The sequence below is a fragment of the Pseudophryne corroboree genome, chromosome 3 (assembly GCF_028390025.1).
Source record: "Pseudophryne corroboree isolate aPseCor3 chromosome 3, aPseCor3.hap2, whole genome shotgun sequence".
NCBI lineage: Eukaryota > Metazoa > Chordata > Amphibia > Anura > Myobatrachidae > Pseudophryne > Pseudophryne corroboree.
In genome coordinates this window covers 407,260,965-407,277,116 of record NC_086446.1, presented here as the reverse complement: position 1 = coordinate 407,277,116, position 16,152 = coordinate 407,260,965, and the positions used below count along the sequence as shown (strand labels likewise).

At 48.0% G+C, this 16,152-nt stretch overlaps 1 protein-coding gene across 1 annotated transcript in view; it reads right to left on the bottom strand.

The window, feature by feature from the left end:
- ERGIC3 (ERGIC and golgi 3) overlaps positions 1-7,196 on the bottom strand; it is an 89,073-nt gene extending 81,877 nt beyond the window's left edge. The window contains exons 1-3 of the mRNA XM_063960179.1: positions 7,021-7,196; positions 4,390-4,460; positions 583-670 (exon numbers count right to left, since the gene is read on the bottom strand). Of these exons, the coding sequence (XP_063816249.1) occupies positions 583-670; positions 4,390-4,460; positions 7,021-7,177 (316 nt within the window). The 5' untranslated portion in view covers positions 7,178-7,196. The remainder of the gene's footprint in view (positions 1-582; positions 671-4,389; positions 4,461-7,020) is intronic.
- Between the last annotated feature and the right edge of the window lie 8,956 nt (positions 7,197-16,152).

Genomic DNA, 16,152 nt, shown 5'->3' with positions numbered 1-16,152 from the left:
TTACCATATTTACATTTCAGTGGCCTACAGCTTAAACCTCAGGGGCGAGGGGGGGGCTGGGGGGGGGGGGGAGTGAATATTATGTACGCTGCAAAGTATAAAAGTGCTCAAGCAAAGGATCTTAAATGAGCGGAGTCACAGAAAAGCATTAATTCAATTGATTTTTTGCTTATTTCCATAAACAATATTAAAACCTGGTGGGTCCCATACATCTATCAGGCCAATAAATATTTACGGTATTTAATATATATTGGTATTCCTCATTCTCCACATATTTGAATCTTCTATCTGTGAGCTCTCCCTCTGTAATGAGCATACGGTAGCTGGAATGTTTGGCAGTTCAAGATACATTGGGTGGAATTCAAATGTTTGAAAAGTCGGTTGGGTGTCTGTTTTTTTCCTGTCTATTAGATAGGAAAAAAAACTGACTCCCAAATTACTTTTCAAAGATTTGAATCTCCCCCTTTGTATTTCAACAGCAAGTTATTCATGCCACTGACAAAGTGAAATTCCAGGACAATCTACCATTGTGCAGTATATTCACTAAGATATATATAGTATAATAAACTGTAGTTTACTTACAAGCACAAGGCATGTGCGGAAATATAATATCAATGTTTATCTTTAACTTGTCTCCTCTAGATTTATCAACAAACAATTCCGGGTAGACCTGAAAAATGAAGACGTATATAGCTAGAGCAGATGAAGGAAAAACATAGATGCCTTACAATTCTTTAAAAATGTTGTGGAAAAGAATGTGGAAACATTAGGAAGCAATAAATGTATAAACGATCAGTACTGCAAATAGTATTTAAAATAAACTAGTAAATCTGTGGTTTTCAAGCAGTTGTACTACTAGAAGTCCCAGCATTACCTGCAATACAAATAGCCTACCTCTGGAATAACAAAAGTTAATGACTACATTTTAAAATATACAGCATAGGGGCCTGCTCATTAAGAACAACAAGCTTTAGATCCATGACGCTCTATTGTAATCCAGTGTCCCCCAGACTGCATAGTGACAAGGCAAGTCTGGGGGACATAAGGCAGCGTCCCCCAAACTGTACAGTGACATAGCAAGTCTGGGGGACAAAAGGCAGCATCCCCCAGACTGTACAGTGACAAGGCAAGTCTGGGGGACATAAGGCAGCATCCCCCAGACTGCACAGTGACATGGCAAGTCTGGGGGACATAAGGCAGCATCCCCCAGACTGTACAGTGACAAGGCAAGTCTGGGGGACATAAGGCAGCATCCCCCAGACTGTACAGTGACAAGGCAAGTCTGGGGGACATAAGGCAGCATCCCCCAGACTGTACAGTGACAAGGCAAGTCTGGGGGACATAAGGCAGCATCCCCCAGACTGCACAGTGACATAGCAAGTCTGGGGGACATAAGCAATCGTCATCCAGACTGCACAGTGACATGGCAAGTCTGGGGGACATAAGGCAGCGTCCCCCAGACTGCACAGTGACATATCAAGTCTGGGGGACATAAGGCAGCGTCCCCCAGACTGCACAGTGACATATCAAGTCTGGGGGACATAAGGCAGCGTCCCCCAGACTGCACAGTGACATAGCAAGTCTGGGGGACATAAGGCAGCGTCCCCAGACTGCACAGTGACATAGCAAGTCTGGGGGACATAAGGCAGCATCCCCCAGACTGTACAGTGACATAGCAAGTCTGGGGGACATAAGGCAGCATCCCCCAGACTGCACAGTGACATAAGGCAGCATCCCCCAGACTGCACAGTGACAAGGCAAGTCTGGGGGACATAAGGCAGCGTCTTCCAGACTGTACAGTGACATAGCAAGTCTGGGGGACATAAGGCAGCATCCCCCAGACTATACAGTGACAAGGCAAGTCTGGGGGACATAAGGCAGCGTCTTCCAGACTGTACAGTGACATAGCAAGTCTGGGGGACATAAGGCAGCATCCCCCAGACTGCACAGTGACATAGCAAGTCTGGGGGACATAAGGCAGTATCCCCCAGACTGCACAGTGACATAAGGCAGCATCCCCCAGACTGCACAGTGACAAGGCAAGTCTGGGGGACATAAGGCAGCGTCTTCCAGACTGTACAGTGACATAGCAAGTCTGGGGGACATAAGGCAGTATCCCCCAGACTATACAGTGACAAGGCAAGTCTGGGGGACATAAGGCAGCGTCTTCCAGACTGTACAGTGACATAGCAAGTCTGGGGGACATAAGGCAGCATCCCCCAGACTGCACAGTGACATAGCAAGTCTGGGGGACATAAGGCAGCGTCCCGCAGACTGCACAGTGACATAGCAAGTCTGGGGGACATAAGGCAGCGTCCCCCAGACTGCACAGTGACATGGCAAGTCTGGGGGACATAAGGCAGCATCCCCCAGACTGCACAGTGACATGGAAAGTCTGGGGGACATAAGGCAGCGTCCCCCAGACTGCACAGTGACATAGCAAGTCTGGGGGACATAAGGCAGCATCCCCCAGACTGCACAGTGACAAGGCAAGTCTGGGGGACATAAGGCAGCGTCCCCCAGACTGCACAGTGACATGGCAAGTCTGGGGGACATAAGGCAGCGTCCCCCAGACTGCACAGTGACATGGCAAGTCTGGGTGACATAAGGCAGCGTCCCCCAGACTGCACAGTGACATAGCAAGTCTGGGGGACATAAGGCAGCGTCCCCCAGACTGCACAGTGACATAGCAAGTCTGGGGGACATAAGGCAGCATCCCCCAGACTGTACAGTGACAAGGCAAGTCTGGGGGACATAAGGCAGCGTCTTCCAGACTGTACAGTGACATAGCAAGTCTGGGGGACATAAGGCAGCGTCCTCCAGACTGCACAGTGACATAGCAAGTCTGGGGGACATAAGGCAGCATCCCCCAGACTGTACAGTGACAAGGCAAGTCTGGGGGACATAAGGCAGCGTCTTCCAGACTGTACAGTGACATAGCAAGTCTGGGGGACATAAGGCAGCGTCCTCCAGACTGCACAGTGACATAGCAAGTCTGGGGGACATAAGGCAGCATCCCCCAGACTGTACAGTGACAAGGCAAGTCTGGGGGACATAAGGCAGCATCCCCCCGACTGTACAGTGACATAGCAAGTCTGGGGGACATAAGGCAGCATCCCCCAGACTGTACAGTGACAAGGCAAGTCTGGGGGACATAAGGCAGCGTCCTCCAAACTGCACAGTGACATAGCAAGTCTGGGGGACATAAGACAGCGTCCCCCAAACTGCATAGGCAAGTATAAAAAAGCGTGCATAGTGTTAGATTACCTCTTAACACAGAAGTCTGGCTGTCAGTATAGAGATGCCTCCCTCTATGCCTTACCTACAATAGTGTTCCTTCTAGAAATGAAATTGGGCAGGGCGCCGGACTCCGGGGGCATATCTGCACGCGGACGGCGAAGCCGCGCATGCCCGAAATGGGGGCGCAGCCATGTAAATTAGGGGGAGTGGCCATGGAAACGTCATTTTAGTGGGCAGTGCGGCCCACAGACGTTGCTATAGGGGGCATCTGTGGCCGGTGACGTCACTGTTGGGGGCATGCCAGCACCGACGGATGTGCTGGGCTTCCCCCAGCTCTCTCCCATAGCGTGAATGGATGCCGTGCACATGCACGCGGCATCTTTACACGCTGGGAGGGCAGGAAGCGGGCGGCTTTTCTAGCAGGGTGCCGCAAAAGGGGCAGGGCGGATTTTGCCTTTAAAAAAAAAAATTCGGGCAGGGCGCAGCGCCCTGCTAAAACAGCCTAGCGTGAACACTACTACAAGTCTCCTGCTGTGCAGTCTGCTGAAAATTAACCAAGGATAAAAGCACACAGTATACCAGTGATGGGGAACCTTTGGCACTCCAGCTGTTGTTGAACTACACATCCCAGCATGCCCTGATACAGTTTTGCTATTTGGCATGCTAAAAGTGTAGCGGGGCATGCTGGGATGTATAGTTCAACAACAGCTGGAGTGCCAAAAGTTCCCCATCACTGGTATAGTGCATAAAGCCCAGGCTGGATTTATTCTTCTCATCAGATTCAATATGTTTTGTTGCTAGCATTGTGGCAGTTTGCAGTAAAGCGATACAAATACATAGGAGGACACAATAACAGTGTAAATACAGATACAGTAAATGTCACCAGATCACAGACAGAAGATACACACAGTGATTTCCGGCATAAATTGGCTACACTGATTGCCACATGTATGGCCGGCTTTGCTTTATACATTAAAAGAGAAGAGTAGCTGGATATATTGATCGAGAACACAAACTGTGCTGCTTTATAAACACAGTTACTATAAATGTATTATATTACAGGCACTCTATACAGAGGAGCTCATATTTTATTGCTCTTAATGTAAGACCCTAGTAACTATGTATAATATATACTGGAGACAAACTTACTTCTTTAGTGAGGAAATATTGAAGCTCTGAGAAAAACAAAATCAGCATTATAAGACCACTAACCACGGTAACTGAAAGGAAAGATCAAATGTGAATTTGTTAACAAAGAAATAGAGTAAACACAGTATTTGTCATAGAACGGTAACGCCATCAGCAGTCAACCTTATACACAGATAAACCTTTAGCAACACTTTTTCTATGTTGTAGGTTAGACAAGAGTGAACAATTATTTACTAAAATATATAAAAAATGTTCCGAAAATACTCTATGCCATATTTTTATGACAGTATGTCGAACAATGGGATTCAATTGCTGGTTTTTAAAGTTTTTATGTGTATCTAGTATTTCAGTTTAAAATTTAAAAGCTTTGTATAGTACCATAAATACTTAGTAAATGATTTATGTAGAGGAGGTCACTGGTTGCAACAAAAACACTATTATACATAAGATTATAATGCATAATAAATAAGAGCTGCGCCAGACTGTGGTTTCACAAGCACAGCTAAAAGTAATATATCGACTATTTTAAGTACATTGAATTGCCATTCTTCTGCGGGTGGGGGGGGGGGCACCCAAGTATATACTCAAGTAACTTTTGTAAATCCATGGTCATTAAAGTTGGTACCAAGTTGGCTAAACGAACAAAAACCACAGCAGTGCATAAGGTTTCAGAAGCATCAGACTAAGGAGCAGCTTCAATTACCGGTGGGACTTACTTTGGGGTTTTAGGTACTGTGTTAAATTACTGTCCCTTATAAACTATGGCTTACTGCAGGATACAACTGAATAGCTGTGGGCACTTAGGTGGTCATTCCGAGTTGTTCGCTCGGTAATTTTCTTCGCATCGCAGCGATTTTCCGCTAACTGCGCATGCACAATGTTCGCACTGCGACTGCGTCAAGTAAATTTCAAGTCAAAGTCAAGTATATTTTACTCACGGCATTACGAGGTTTTTTTCTTCGTTCTGGTGATCGTAATGTGATTGACAGGAAGTGGGTGTTTCTGGGCGGAAACTGGCCGTTTTATGGGAGTGTTTGAAAAAACGCTACCGTTTCTGGGAAAAACGCGGGAGTGGCTGGAGAAACGGAGGAGTGTCTGGGCGAACGCTGGGTGTGTTTGTGACGTCAAACCAGGAACGACAAGCACTGAACTGATCGCACTGGAAGAGTAAGTCTCGAGCTACTCAGAAACTGCACAGAGAAGTCTTTTCACAATATTGCGAATCTTTCGTTCGCAATTTTGCTAAGCTAAGATTCACTCCCAGTAGGCGGTGGCTTAGCGTGTGCAAAGCTGCTAAAAGCAGCTTGCGAGCGAACAACTCGGAATGAGGGCCTTAACCCGGGAACTAAAACCCCATGGCTAATTTAATCTGCCCCTAAAACAGATATAGGCAGGACACCAGGATATCATGAGCTCTGCAGCTGGGCAGGAGAATAAGTGCAAGCGGGATGTAGTTATGTGACCACCAGTCACAATACCTCCGCCTGCATTCCGAACCCTGATAATGCCGACTAAAAACTTAAACGGACTATTCCCACTCGTAGGTGTCCACGACACCCATAGTGTGTGAATAAATCAAGGAGCTTTGTTGTGCTTGCTCGCCCCCCCCCCCCCAGCGGGAAGATTGCGGGAAGTATAGTGCCCACAGGGTGCCAGGCACGGTGGATTGCGGGAAGTATAGTGCCCACAGGGTGCCAGGCACGGTGGATTGCGGGAAGTATAGTCCCCACAGGGTGCCAGGCACGGTGGATTACGGGAAGTATAGTGCCCACAGGGTGCCAGGCACGGTGGATTACGGGAAGTATAGTCCCCACAGGGTGCCAGGCACGGTAGATTGCAGGAAGTATAGTCCCCACAGGGTGCCAGGTACGGTGGATTGCGGGAAGTATAGTCCCCACAGGGTGCCAGGCACAGTGGATTGCGGGAAGTATAGTCCCCACAGGGTGCCAGGCACGGTGGATTGCGGGAAGTATAGTCCCCACAGGGTGCCAGGCACGGTGGATTGCGGGAAGTATAGTGCCCACAGGGTGCCAGGCACGGTGGATTGCGGGAAGTATAGTCCCCACAGGGTGCCAGGTACGGTGGATTACGGGAAGTATAGTCCCCACAGGGTGCCAGGCATGGTGGATTATGGAAAATACAGCTCCTAAAGGCTGGCAAACAGGAGGATTATCAGGGTACCTGGCAAGAGAATTCTGGGAAGTACAGTCCCCACAGGGTGAAAGGCAGGAGTATTATAAATATAACATGCCTCCAAACATGACCCTCTCCAGGAGGGACAGAATGCTCTGCTCCTGGACTTCCCTCTTAATTTATGATTGCCATCACCTGGGTTGAAACACCTTTCCTCCTATCCATTAATCTGTTCAAAACAGGTGCCAGCAATCATACATTAAGAGAAAAATCCAGAAGCAAAGCATTGTGTCCCTCCTGGAGAGGGTCATGTTGGGAGGTATGATATAATCCCCACAGGGTGCCAGGCCTGCTGGATTATGGGAAGTATAGTCCCCAAAGGACGCCTGTCACGGTGCACAATCTCCAGAAGTCACTGCTACAATAAATAGATTTCTAAGCCCGAGGTTTTCATCCTGCATAAATGAATGCTTTCCCCTGCGCCGGAGCTGCCCTCACCTATAGCCCCACCACATGTCTTCACCCGAAAGTCCTCCAATGTCTTTGGATAAGCGTCAAACTGCCGAAGCCGGTGAAGCGCCTCCATTTCCTCAACCGGAAGCAGAGACAACACTGCACCACTTCCGGGTCCAGTGTCTATAGGTCCTAATCTCATTGGTTAAGGACAGCGCCAATAGGCGCACGGCACCAAGTGTAAGGGAGGTGTGTGTAGCAGGATTTGTGTCTTTAGCATCGGGGAAGCGTTAGTGCGACATCTAGTGGTCAGAATTAGAATTAACAATGATGGATCTAGAAGAAACGCGTCTGTTTATCAGTAACCTGCTCTTACCTGTGTTATACGCTAAGGGACAAATATGAGGTGAGGTTCAAATAAGGAGTCCATCTAAACACACTCGCATTTTTTATAATATCAGAAATACAGTGGGTTTGAATAAGATTGCTCTACAGTGCATCGCTCCAACACCATCAGAATCTAGTGCTGTTTCTAGCCAATTTGCCGACAAACTACTCCTGATACATTCCTACCAAACCTTTGAAGAATAATATTTCTCTAACGTTCTAGAGGATGCTGGGGACTCCGTAAGGACCATGGGGATAGACTAGCTCCGCAGGAGACATGGGCACTTTAAGAAAGACTTTGACTCTGGGTGTGCACTGGCTCCTCCCTCTATGCCCCTCCTCCAGACCTCAGTTTGATACGTTGCCCAGTGGAGACTGGGTGCATTTCAGGAGCTCTCCTGAGTTTACTGTAAAGAAAGCATTTTAGTTTGGTTTTTTATGTTCAGGGAGCCTGCTGGCAACAGACTCCCTGCATCGAGGGACTGAGGAGAGAGAAACAGACCCACTTCTCTGAGTTTCAGGGCTCTGTTTCTTAGGCTACTGGACACCATTAGCTCCAGAGGGATCGGTACGCAGGTCTCACCCTAGCCATCCGTCCCAGAGCCGCGCCGCCGTCCTCCTCGCAGAGCCGGAAGATTGAAGCCGGGTGAGTATTGAGGAAAAGAACATCAGAGGAGGCAGAAGACACCTTGATCTTGTCAAAGTCGAAAAATATCGTTATTCTCATGCCTTGTACTAACCCCATGCGCTTGCCCGCTGCACGTGCACATTCTCTCCCGTGCGTGCGCATATTCGCAGTTGCGTGACGGCGCCTCCACGGACATGCGCTCAAGCGCGTGGTATGTGCATTTACGGTAGAGTTTGTGTGCGTCTGGCGGGCGACTCAATTGTCACATAGTTAATCCAAATAGTGTATTTTGTAGGTTACGGTCTCCTTAATAATATCAGTAAGTTTGTTTAGTGTAACTGATTCATGGACAGAGAAATCCCTCTTTGCATGATACGAAGGGTCAGACAGGTTTTGAGCAGTGGTGTTTGGTATGCAACGGTAGAGTATATTATTAGTAACATTCCGGTATTGGTTTGAGAGAAATTAATCGCTCCTGCAAATAGTTATGTTTATAAGAAGTTTATGGACATTTACTATATTTGCAGTTCATTATCCATGCGGCGGGAATCCTGAGATTCCCTCCCACCTGAGCAGTATGAAATAGTCGCAGCCCTCCTGTTTGAATCAACCTATGACCTTTTGTTATAATGTAGGGACAGATTCCTGCGTCCAATGAACAATGAGATTGTAGGCCCCTTTGTAGTGTACTGTATGCAGTGTATATAAGGCAGCCAGCTTGGGCCAGCTCAGTCTACTCTCCACAAAAGGTTTTCATCACTGACTAACCTGAGAGCTGGTACCAGGACTGCGCAGCGATCATTCTCCAGTGTGTAAGTTTTTCTCTGTAACCAACTTGTTCTCTGTTTGTATTTGCCATACTCTCTCTCTCTCTGTTATTGTTACGCTGTTGTATATTGTATATGTGTAGTTATTATGTTTAGATATTGATGTTAGTCTGTAGTGTATAAGATGTTAACTGTATTTTCTCTGACGTCCTAGTGGATGCTGGGACTCCGTAAGGACCATGGGGATTAGCGGCTCCGCAGGAGACAGGGCACAAGAATAAAAGCTTTAGGATCAGGTGGTGTGCACTGGCTCCTCCCCCTATGACCCTCCTCCAAGCCTCAGTTGGATTTTTGTGCCCGAACGAGAAGGGTGCAGGCTAGGTGGCTCTCCTGAGCTGCTTAGAATAAAAGTTTATTTTAGGTTTTTTATTTTCAGTGAGTCCTGCTGGCAACAGGCTCACTGCATCGTGGGACTAAGGGGAGAAGAAGCGAACTCACCTACGTGCAGAGTGGATTGGGCTTCTTAGGCTACTGGACATTAGCTCCAGAGGGACGATCACAGGTTCAGCCTGGATGGGTCCCGGAGCCGCGCCGCCGGCCCCCTTACAGAGCCAGAAGAGCGAAGAGGTCCGGTGAAATCGGCGGCAGAAGACGGTCCTGTCTTCAGACTAAGGTAGCGCACAGCACCGCAGCTGTGCGCCATTGCTCTCAGCACACTTCACACTCCGGTCACTGAGGGTGCAGGGCGCTGGGGGGGGAGCGCCCTGAGACGCAATATAAACAGATAATACCTTAGGTTGGCAAAAGAATACATCACATATAGCTCCTGGGCTATATGGATGTATTTTAACCCCTGCCATTTTTACAGAAAAGAGCGGGAGATAAGGACGTCGTGAAGGGGCGGAGCCTATCTCCTCAGCACACAAGCGCCATTTTCCCTCACAGCTCCGCTGGAAGGACGGCTCCCTGACTCTCCCCTGCAGACCTGCTACAGAATCAGGGTAAAAAAGAGAAGGGGGGGCACTATTGGCAGCTAATAATAATAAACAGCAGCTATAAGGGAATAACACTTATATAAGGTTATCCCTGTATATATATATAGCGCTTGGTGTGTGCTGGCAGACTCTCCCTCTGTCTCTCCAAAGGGCTAGTGGGGTCCTGTCCTCTATCAGAGCATTCCCGGTGTGTGTGCTGTGTGTCGGTACGTGTGTGTCGACATGTATGAGGAGGAAAATGATGTGGAGGCGGAGCAATTGCCTGGGTTAGTGATGTCACCCCCTAGGGAGTCGACACCTGACTGGATGATCGTATTTAAAAAATTAAGTGATAATGTCAGCACTTTGCAAAAAACTGTTGACGACATGAGACAGCCGGCAAATCAATTAGTGCCTGTCCAGGCGTCTCAGACACCGTCAGGGGCTCTAAAACGCCCGTTACCTCAGTGGGTCGACACAGACCCAGACACAGATACTGAGTCTATTGTCGACGGTGAGGAGACAAACGTAATGTCCAGTAGGGCCACACGTTACATGATCACGGCAATGAAGGAGGCATTGAACATTTCTGACACTACAAGTACCACAAAGAAGGGTATTATGTGGGGTGTGAAAAAACTACCAATAGTTTTTCCTGAGTCAGATGAATTAAATGAGGTGTGTGATAAAGCGTGGGTTTCCCCCGACAAAAAACTGCTAATTTCTAATAAATTATTGGCACTATATCCTTTCCCGTCAGAGGTTAGGACGCGTTGGGAAACACCCCCTAGGGTGGATAAGGCGCTCACACGTTTATCTAAACAAGTAGCGTTACCGTCTCCTGATACGGCCACCCTCAAAGAACCAGCTGATAGAAGGCTGGAAAATATCCTAAAAAGTATATACACACATACTGGTGTTATACTGCGACCAGCAATCGCTTCAGCCTGGATGTGCAGTGCTGGAGTCGCGTGGTCGGATTCCCTGACTGAAAATATTGATACCCTGGATACGGACAATATATTGTTAACTATAGAGCATTTGAAGGATGCATTACTATATATGCGTGATGCACAGAGGGATATTTGCACCCTGGCATCAAGAGTAAGTGCTATGTCCATTTCTGCCAGAAGAGCGTTATGGACGCGACAGTGGTCAGGGGATGCGGATTCCAAACGACATATGGAAGTATTGCCGTATAAAGGGGAGGAGTTATTTGGGGCTGGTCTATCGGACCTGGTGGCCACGGCAACGGCTGGAAAGTCCACCTTTTTACCCCAGGTCACTTCACATCAGCAGAAAAAGACACCGTCTTTTCAAACTCAGTCCTTTCGTTCCCATAAGTACAAGCGAGCAAAAGGCCACTCTTTTCTGCCCCGGGGCAGAGGAAGAGGAAAAAGACTGCACCATGCAGCCGCTTCCCAGGAGCAGAAGCCCTCCCCTGCTTCTGCCAAGTCTTCAGCATGACGCTGGGGCTTTACAAGCAGACTCAGACATGGTGGGGGCCCGTCTCAAGAATTTCAACGCGCAGTGGGCTCACTCGCAAGTGGACCCCTGGATTCTACAGGTAGTATCGCAGGGGTACAAACGGGAATTCGAGGCGTTTCCCCCTCGCCGGTTCCTGAAGTCTGCTCTACCAAAGTCTCCCTCCGACAGGGAGGCAGTTTTGGAAGCCATTCACAAGCTGTATTCCCAGCAGGTGATAATCAAGGTACCCCTCCTACAACAGGGAAAGGGGTATTATTCCACGCTGTTTGTGGTACCGAAGCCGGACGGCTCGGTGAGACCCATTTTAAATCTGAAATCCTTGAACTTACATAAAAAGGTTCAAATTCAAGATGGAGTCACTCAGAGCGGTGATAGCGAACCTGGAAGAAGGGGACTATATGGTGTCTCTGGACATCAAAGATGCTTATCTCCACGTCCCAATCTACCCTTCTCACCAAGGGTACCTCAGGTTTGTAGTACAAAACTGTCATTATCAGTTTCAGACGCTGCCGTTTGGGTTGTCCACGGCACCTCGGGTCTTTACCAAGGTAATGGCCGAAATGATGATTCTTCTTCGAAGAAAAGGCATCTTAATTATCCCTTACTTGGACGATCTCCTGATAAGGGCAAGGTCCAGGGAACAGTTAGAAGTCGGAGTAGCACTATCTCAGGTAGTGTTACGTCAGCACGGGTGGATCCTAAATATTCCAAAATCGCAGCTGATTCCAACGACAGGTCTACTGTTCCTAGGAATGATTCTGGACACAGTCCAGAAGAAGGTGTTTCTCCCGGAGGAGAAGGCCAGGGAGTTATCCGAGCTAGTCAGGAACCTCCTAAAACCAGGCCAGGTGTCAGTGCATCAGTGCACGAGGGTCCTGGGAAAAATGGTGGCTTCTTACGAAGCGATTCCATTCGGAAGATTCCATGCAAGAACGTTTCAGTGGGATCTACTGGACAAATGGTCCGGATCGCATCTTCAGATGCATCAGCGGATAACCCTGTCGCCAAGGACAAGGGTGTCTCTTCTGTGGTGGCTGCAGAGTGCTCATCTACTAGAGGGCCGCAGATTTGGCATTCAGGATTGGATCCTGGTGACCACGGATGCAAGCCTGAGAGGCTGGGGAGCAGTCACACAGGGAAGAAATTTCCAGGGCTTGTGGTCAAGCATGGAAACATCTCTTCATATAAACATTCTGGAACTAAGGGCCATTTACAATGCCCTAAGTCAAGCGAAACCCCTGCTTCAGGGTCAGGCGGTATTGATCCAATCGGACAACATCACGTCAGTCGCCCACGTAAACAGACAGGGCGGCACGAGAAGCAGGAGGGCAATGGCAGAAGCTGCAAGGATTCTTCGCTGGGCGGAAAATCATGTGATAGCACTGTCAGCAGTGTTCATTCCGGGAGTGGACAACTGGGAAGCAGACTTCCTCAGCAGACACGACCTCCACCCGGGAGAGTGGGGACTTCACCCAGAAGTCTTCCACCTGATAGTAAACCGTTGGGAAAAACCAAAGGTAGACATGATGGCGTCCCGTCTAAACAAAAAACTAGACAGATATTGCGCCAGGTCAAGGGACCCTCAGGCAATAGCGGTGGACGCTCTGGTAACGCCGTGGGTGTACCAGTCAGTGTATGTGTTCCCTCCTCTGCCTCTCATACCAAAAGTACTGAGAATCATAAGAAGGAGAGGAGTAAGAACTATACTCGTGGTTCCGGATTGGCCAAGAAGGACTTGGTACCCGGAACTTCAGGAGATGCTCACGGACGAACCGTGGCCTCTACCTCTGAGAAAGGACCTGCTCCAGCAGGGGCCTTGTCTGTTCCAAGACTTACCGCGGCTGCGTTTGACGGCATGGCGGTTGAACGCCGGATCCTGAAGGAAAAAGGCATTCCAGATGAAGTCATCCCTACCCTGGTCAAGGCCAGGAAGGACGTAACCGCAAAACATTATCACCGCATTTGGCGAAAATATGTTGCGTGGTGTGAGGCCAAGAAGGCCCCTACAGAGGAATTTCAACTGGGTCGTTTCCTCCATTTCCTGCAAACAGGACTATCTATGGGCCTAAAATTAGGGTCCATTAAGGTTCAAATTTCGGCCCTGTCGATTTTCTTCCAGAAAGAACTGGCTTCAGTGCCTGAAGTTCAGACATTTGTAAAAGGGGTACTGCATATACAGCCTCCTTTTGTGCCTCCAGTGGCACCTTGGGATCTCAATGTTGTGTTGAGTTTCCTAAAGTCACATTGGTTTGAACCACTCACCACTGTGGACTTAAAATATCTCACATGGAAGGTGACGATGCTGTTAGCCCTGGCTTCAGCCAGGCGTGTGTCAGAATTGGCGGCTTTATCATATAAAAGCCCTTACTTAATTTTTCATTCTGACAGGGCAGAATTGAGGACTCGTCCTCAATTTCTACCTAAGGTGGTTTCTGCATTTCACATGAACCAACCTATTGTGGTACCTGCGGCTACTAGGGACTTGGAGGACTTTAAGTTGCTTGACGTTGTCAGGGCCCTGAAAATATATGTTTCCAGGACGGCTGGAGTCAGAAAATCTGACTCACTGTTTATCCTGTATGCACCCAACAAACTGGGTGCTCCTGCTTCTAAGCAGACGATTGCTCGTTGGATTTGTAGTACAATTCAGCTTGCACATTCTGTGGCAGGCCTGCCACAGCCAAAATCGGTAAAAGCCCATTCCACAAGGAAAGTGGGCTCATCTTGGGCGGCTGCCCGAGGGGTCTCGGCTTTACAACTTTGCCGAGCAGCTACTTGGTCAGGGGCAAACACGTTTGCTAAATTCTACAAATTTGATACCCTGGCTGAGGAGGACCTGGAGTTCTCTCATTCGGTGCTGCAGAGTCATCCGCACTCTCCCGCCCGTTTGGGAGCTTTGGTATAATCCCCATGGTCCTTACGGAGTCCCAGCATCCACTAGGACGTCAGAGAAAATAAGATTTTACTTACCGATAAATCTATTTCTCGTAGTCCGTAGTGGATGCTGGGCGCCCATCCCAAGTGCGGATTGTCTGCAATACTTGTATATAGTTATTGTTACAAAAATTCGGGTTATTATTGTTGTGAGCCATCTTTTCAGAGGCTCCCTTTCGTTTTATCATACTGTTAACTGGGTTCAGATCACGAGTTGTACGGTGTGATTGGTGTGGCTGGTATGAGTCTTACCCGGGATTCAATATCCTTCCTTATTATGTACGCTCGTCCGGGCACAGTATCCTAACTGAGGCTTGGAGGAGGGTCATAGGGGGAGGAGCCAGTGCACACCACCTGATCCTAAAGCTTTTATTCTTGTGCCCTGTCTCCTGCGGAGCCGCTAATCCCCATGGTCCTTACGGAGTCCCAGCATCCACTACGGACTACGAGAAATAGATTTATCGGTAAGTAAAATCTTATTTTTCCCTTTTTACATAACTAAATCTAGTTAGTAAAGGTTTTGGAACCTTAGCAAGGTATTGTGTGTTTATTACATTGCTGAGAGTATTCAGAGCGTCTCAATCGCTCAAGAGGCTTTTATATAATAGAGGTTAATTAGCATTGCATTGTGTTCACATTACAAAACCAAGGTTTACAGTATAGGCTCAGCCTTTCATTGTGTTGCATACAAGGTTTACTGTGTGTCATCCTGTGAGTGTCTGCGCCGCTCGTGTTCCTCTTGTGGGCACAGCGTCCGCTACGCTAGTAGCGTAGCATTACGGTACTCAGACCGCCTATAGCGTGCTCGATACCCAGCTAAGCCGTGAGCGAACGTGTCGCTCGTGCGTCTCGACCACGGCCTAGCATCTGCTACGCTAAGTGCGTACCCTTACGGTACCCCGTACGCCCATTGCGTACTGAGTCTCTTACCAATGTATAGTGAATGTTATAAGATAAATATTTAGCTTTATCAATTGGCGGCTCGTCCGTCCTCCACATATCCGCTCTAGCGAACACAAGCAGACTTTATCTGTCAGCAAAGGGCGGGAAGGCGTATCCCTTTGTATCCGTGTTGGTGGTGAGGGATACGGTAGTGCTGACTAGATAAGCGTCTGCATCGCTACGCTGTAGGAGTGCTGGTGGAATCCGGAACCGGAAGGTAAGAACAGTACGCTATTGTCTTTTAAAACTGTTTTATTTCTGTTTGATACGCATTGCGTACGCAACACACGCACACACCTGCATTTTGTCATTTGTGTAATTTCATATCTCGCTTTCCTGTTTGCCATTTATCATTGATAACGTTCTGAGAAAGATTTGTTGCTATTGGTAGTTAAAAGTAAAATTAATACGTAAGGGAGTAATTTGTAAAACACGCACACGGCTTGCCTAAGATACAAGGAAGTTCTGTGTGGTGCTTGGTAGATGATTACAGTTAAAGATCATTTACATTGATATAAACGTGTTACTTGTGTTACTGTGGACGTGTCTGGCCTGTGTACACGTGTCCCTAACAAAGGGCGGGACAAGCGTACGCGACGCAAGGGCTGATGCACGTAGCGTATATTACGCAACGGAGCGTATGGGTACGCCCATGTAATACAAATCACGATAGTATTGTTTTAGTAGGCGATACGGAGGCAACGCGATAATAGCGCAAGTCAATCTCAGTGTCCTAAATTTTAGCGTAAATAATCCTTCTCTAGTTGTAACTCCTTTCGGGACTAGACTGTGATACTGAATGAAAGGGATTTCTGCGCAGAAACGAAAGTAAAGAGTATATGAGGTGAAAGAGTGTGTATACATATATATAAGTTTCTCATTTTTGGGTGGAATCACAGGAAATCGAGTTCTCGTGAGGTACATACGTGCAAGTGACAGCACGGTGGCTTGGGAGGCATCCCTTGTTAACATATTAAAATAAGAGCATTAGAGATAACGGACCAGGAGGTCCAGAGACAGACCAGGAGGTCTAGGTACAGCGGACTAGGAAGTCCGC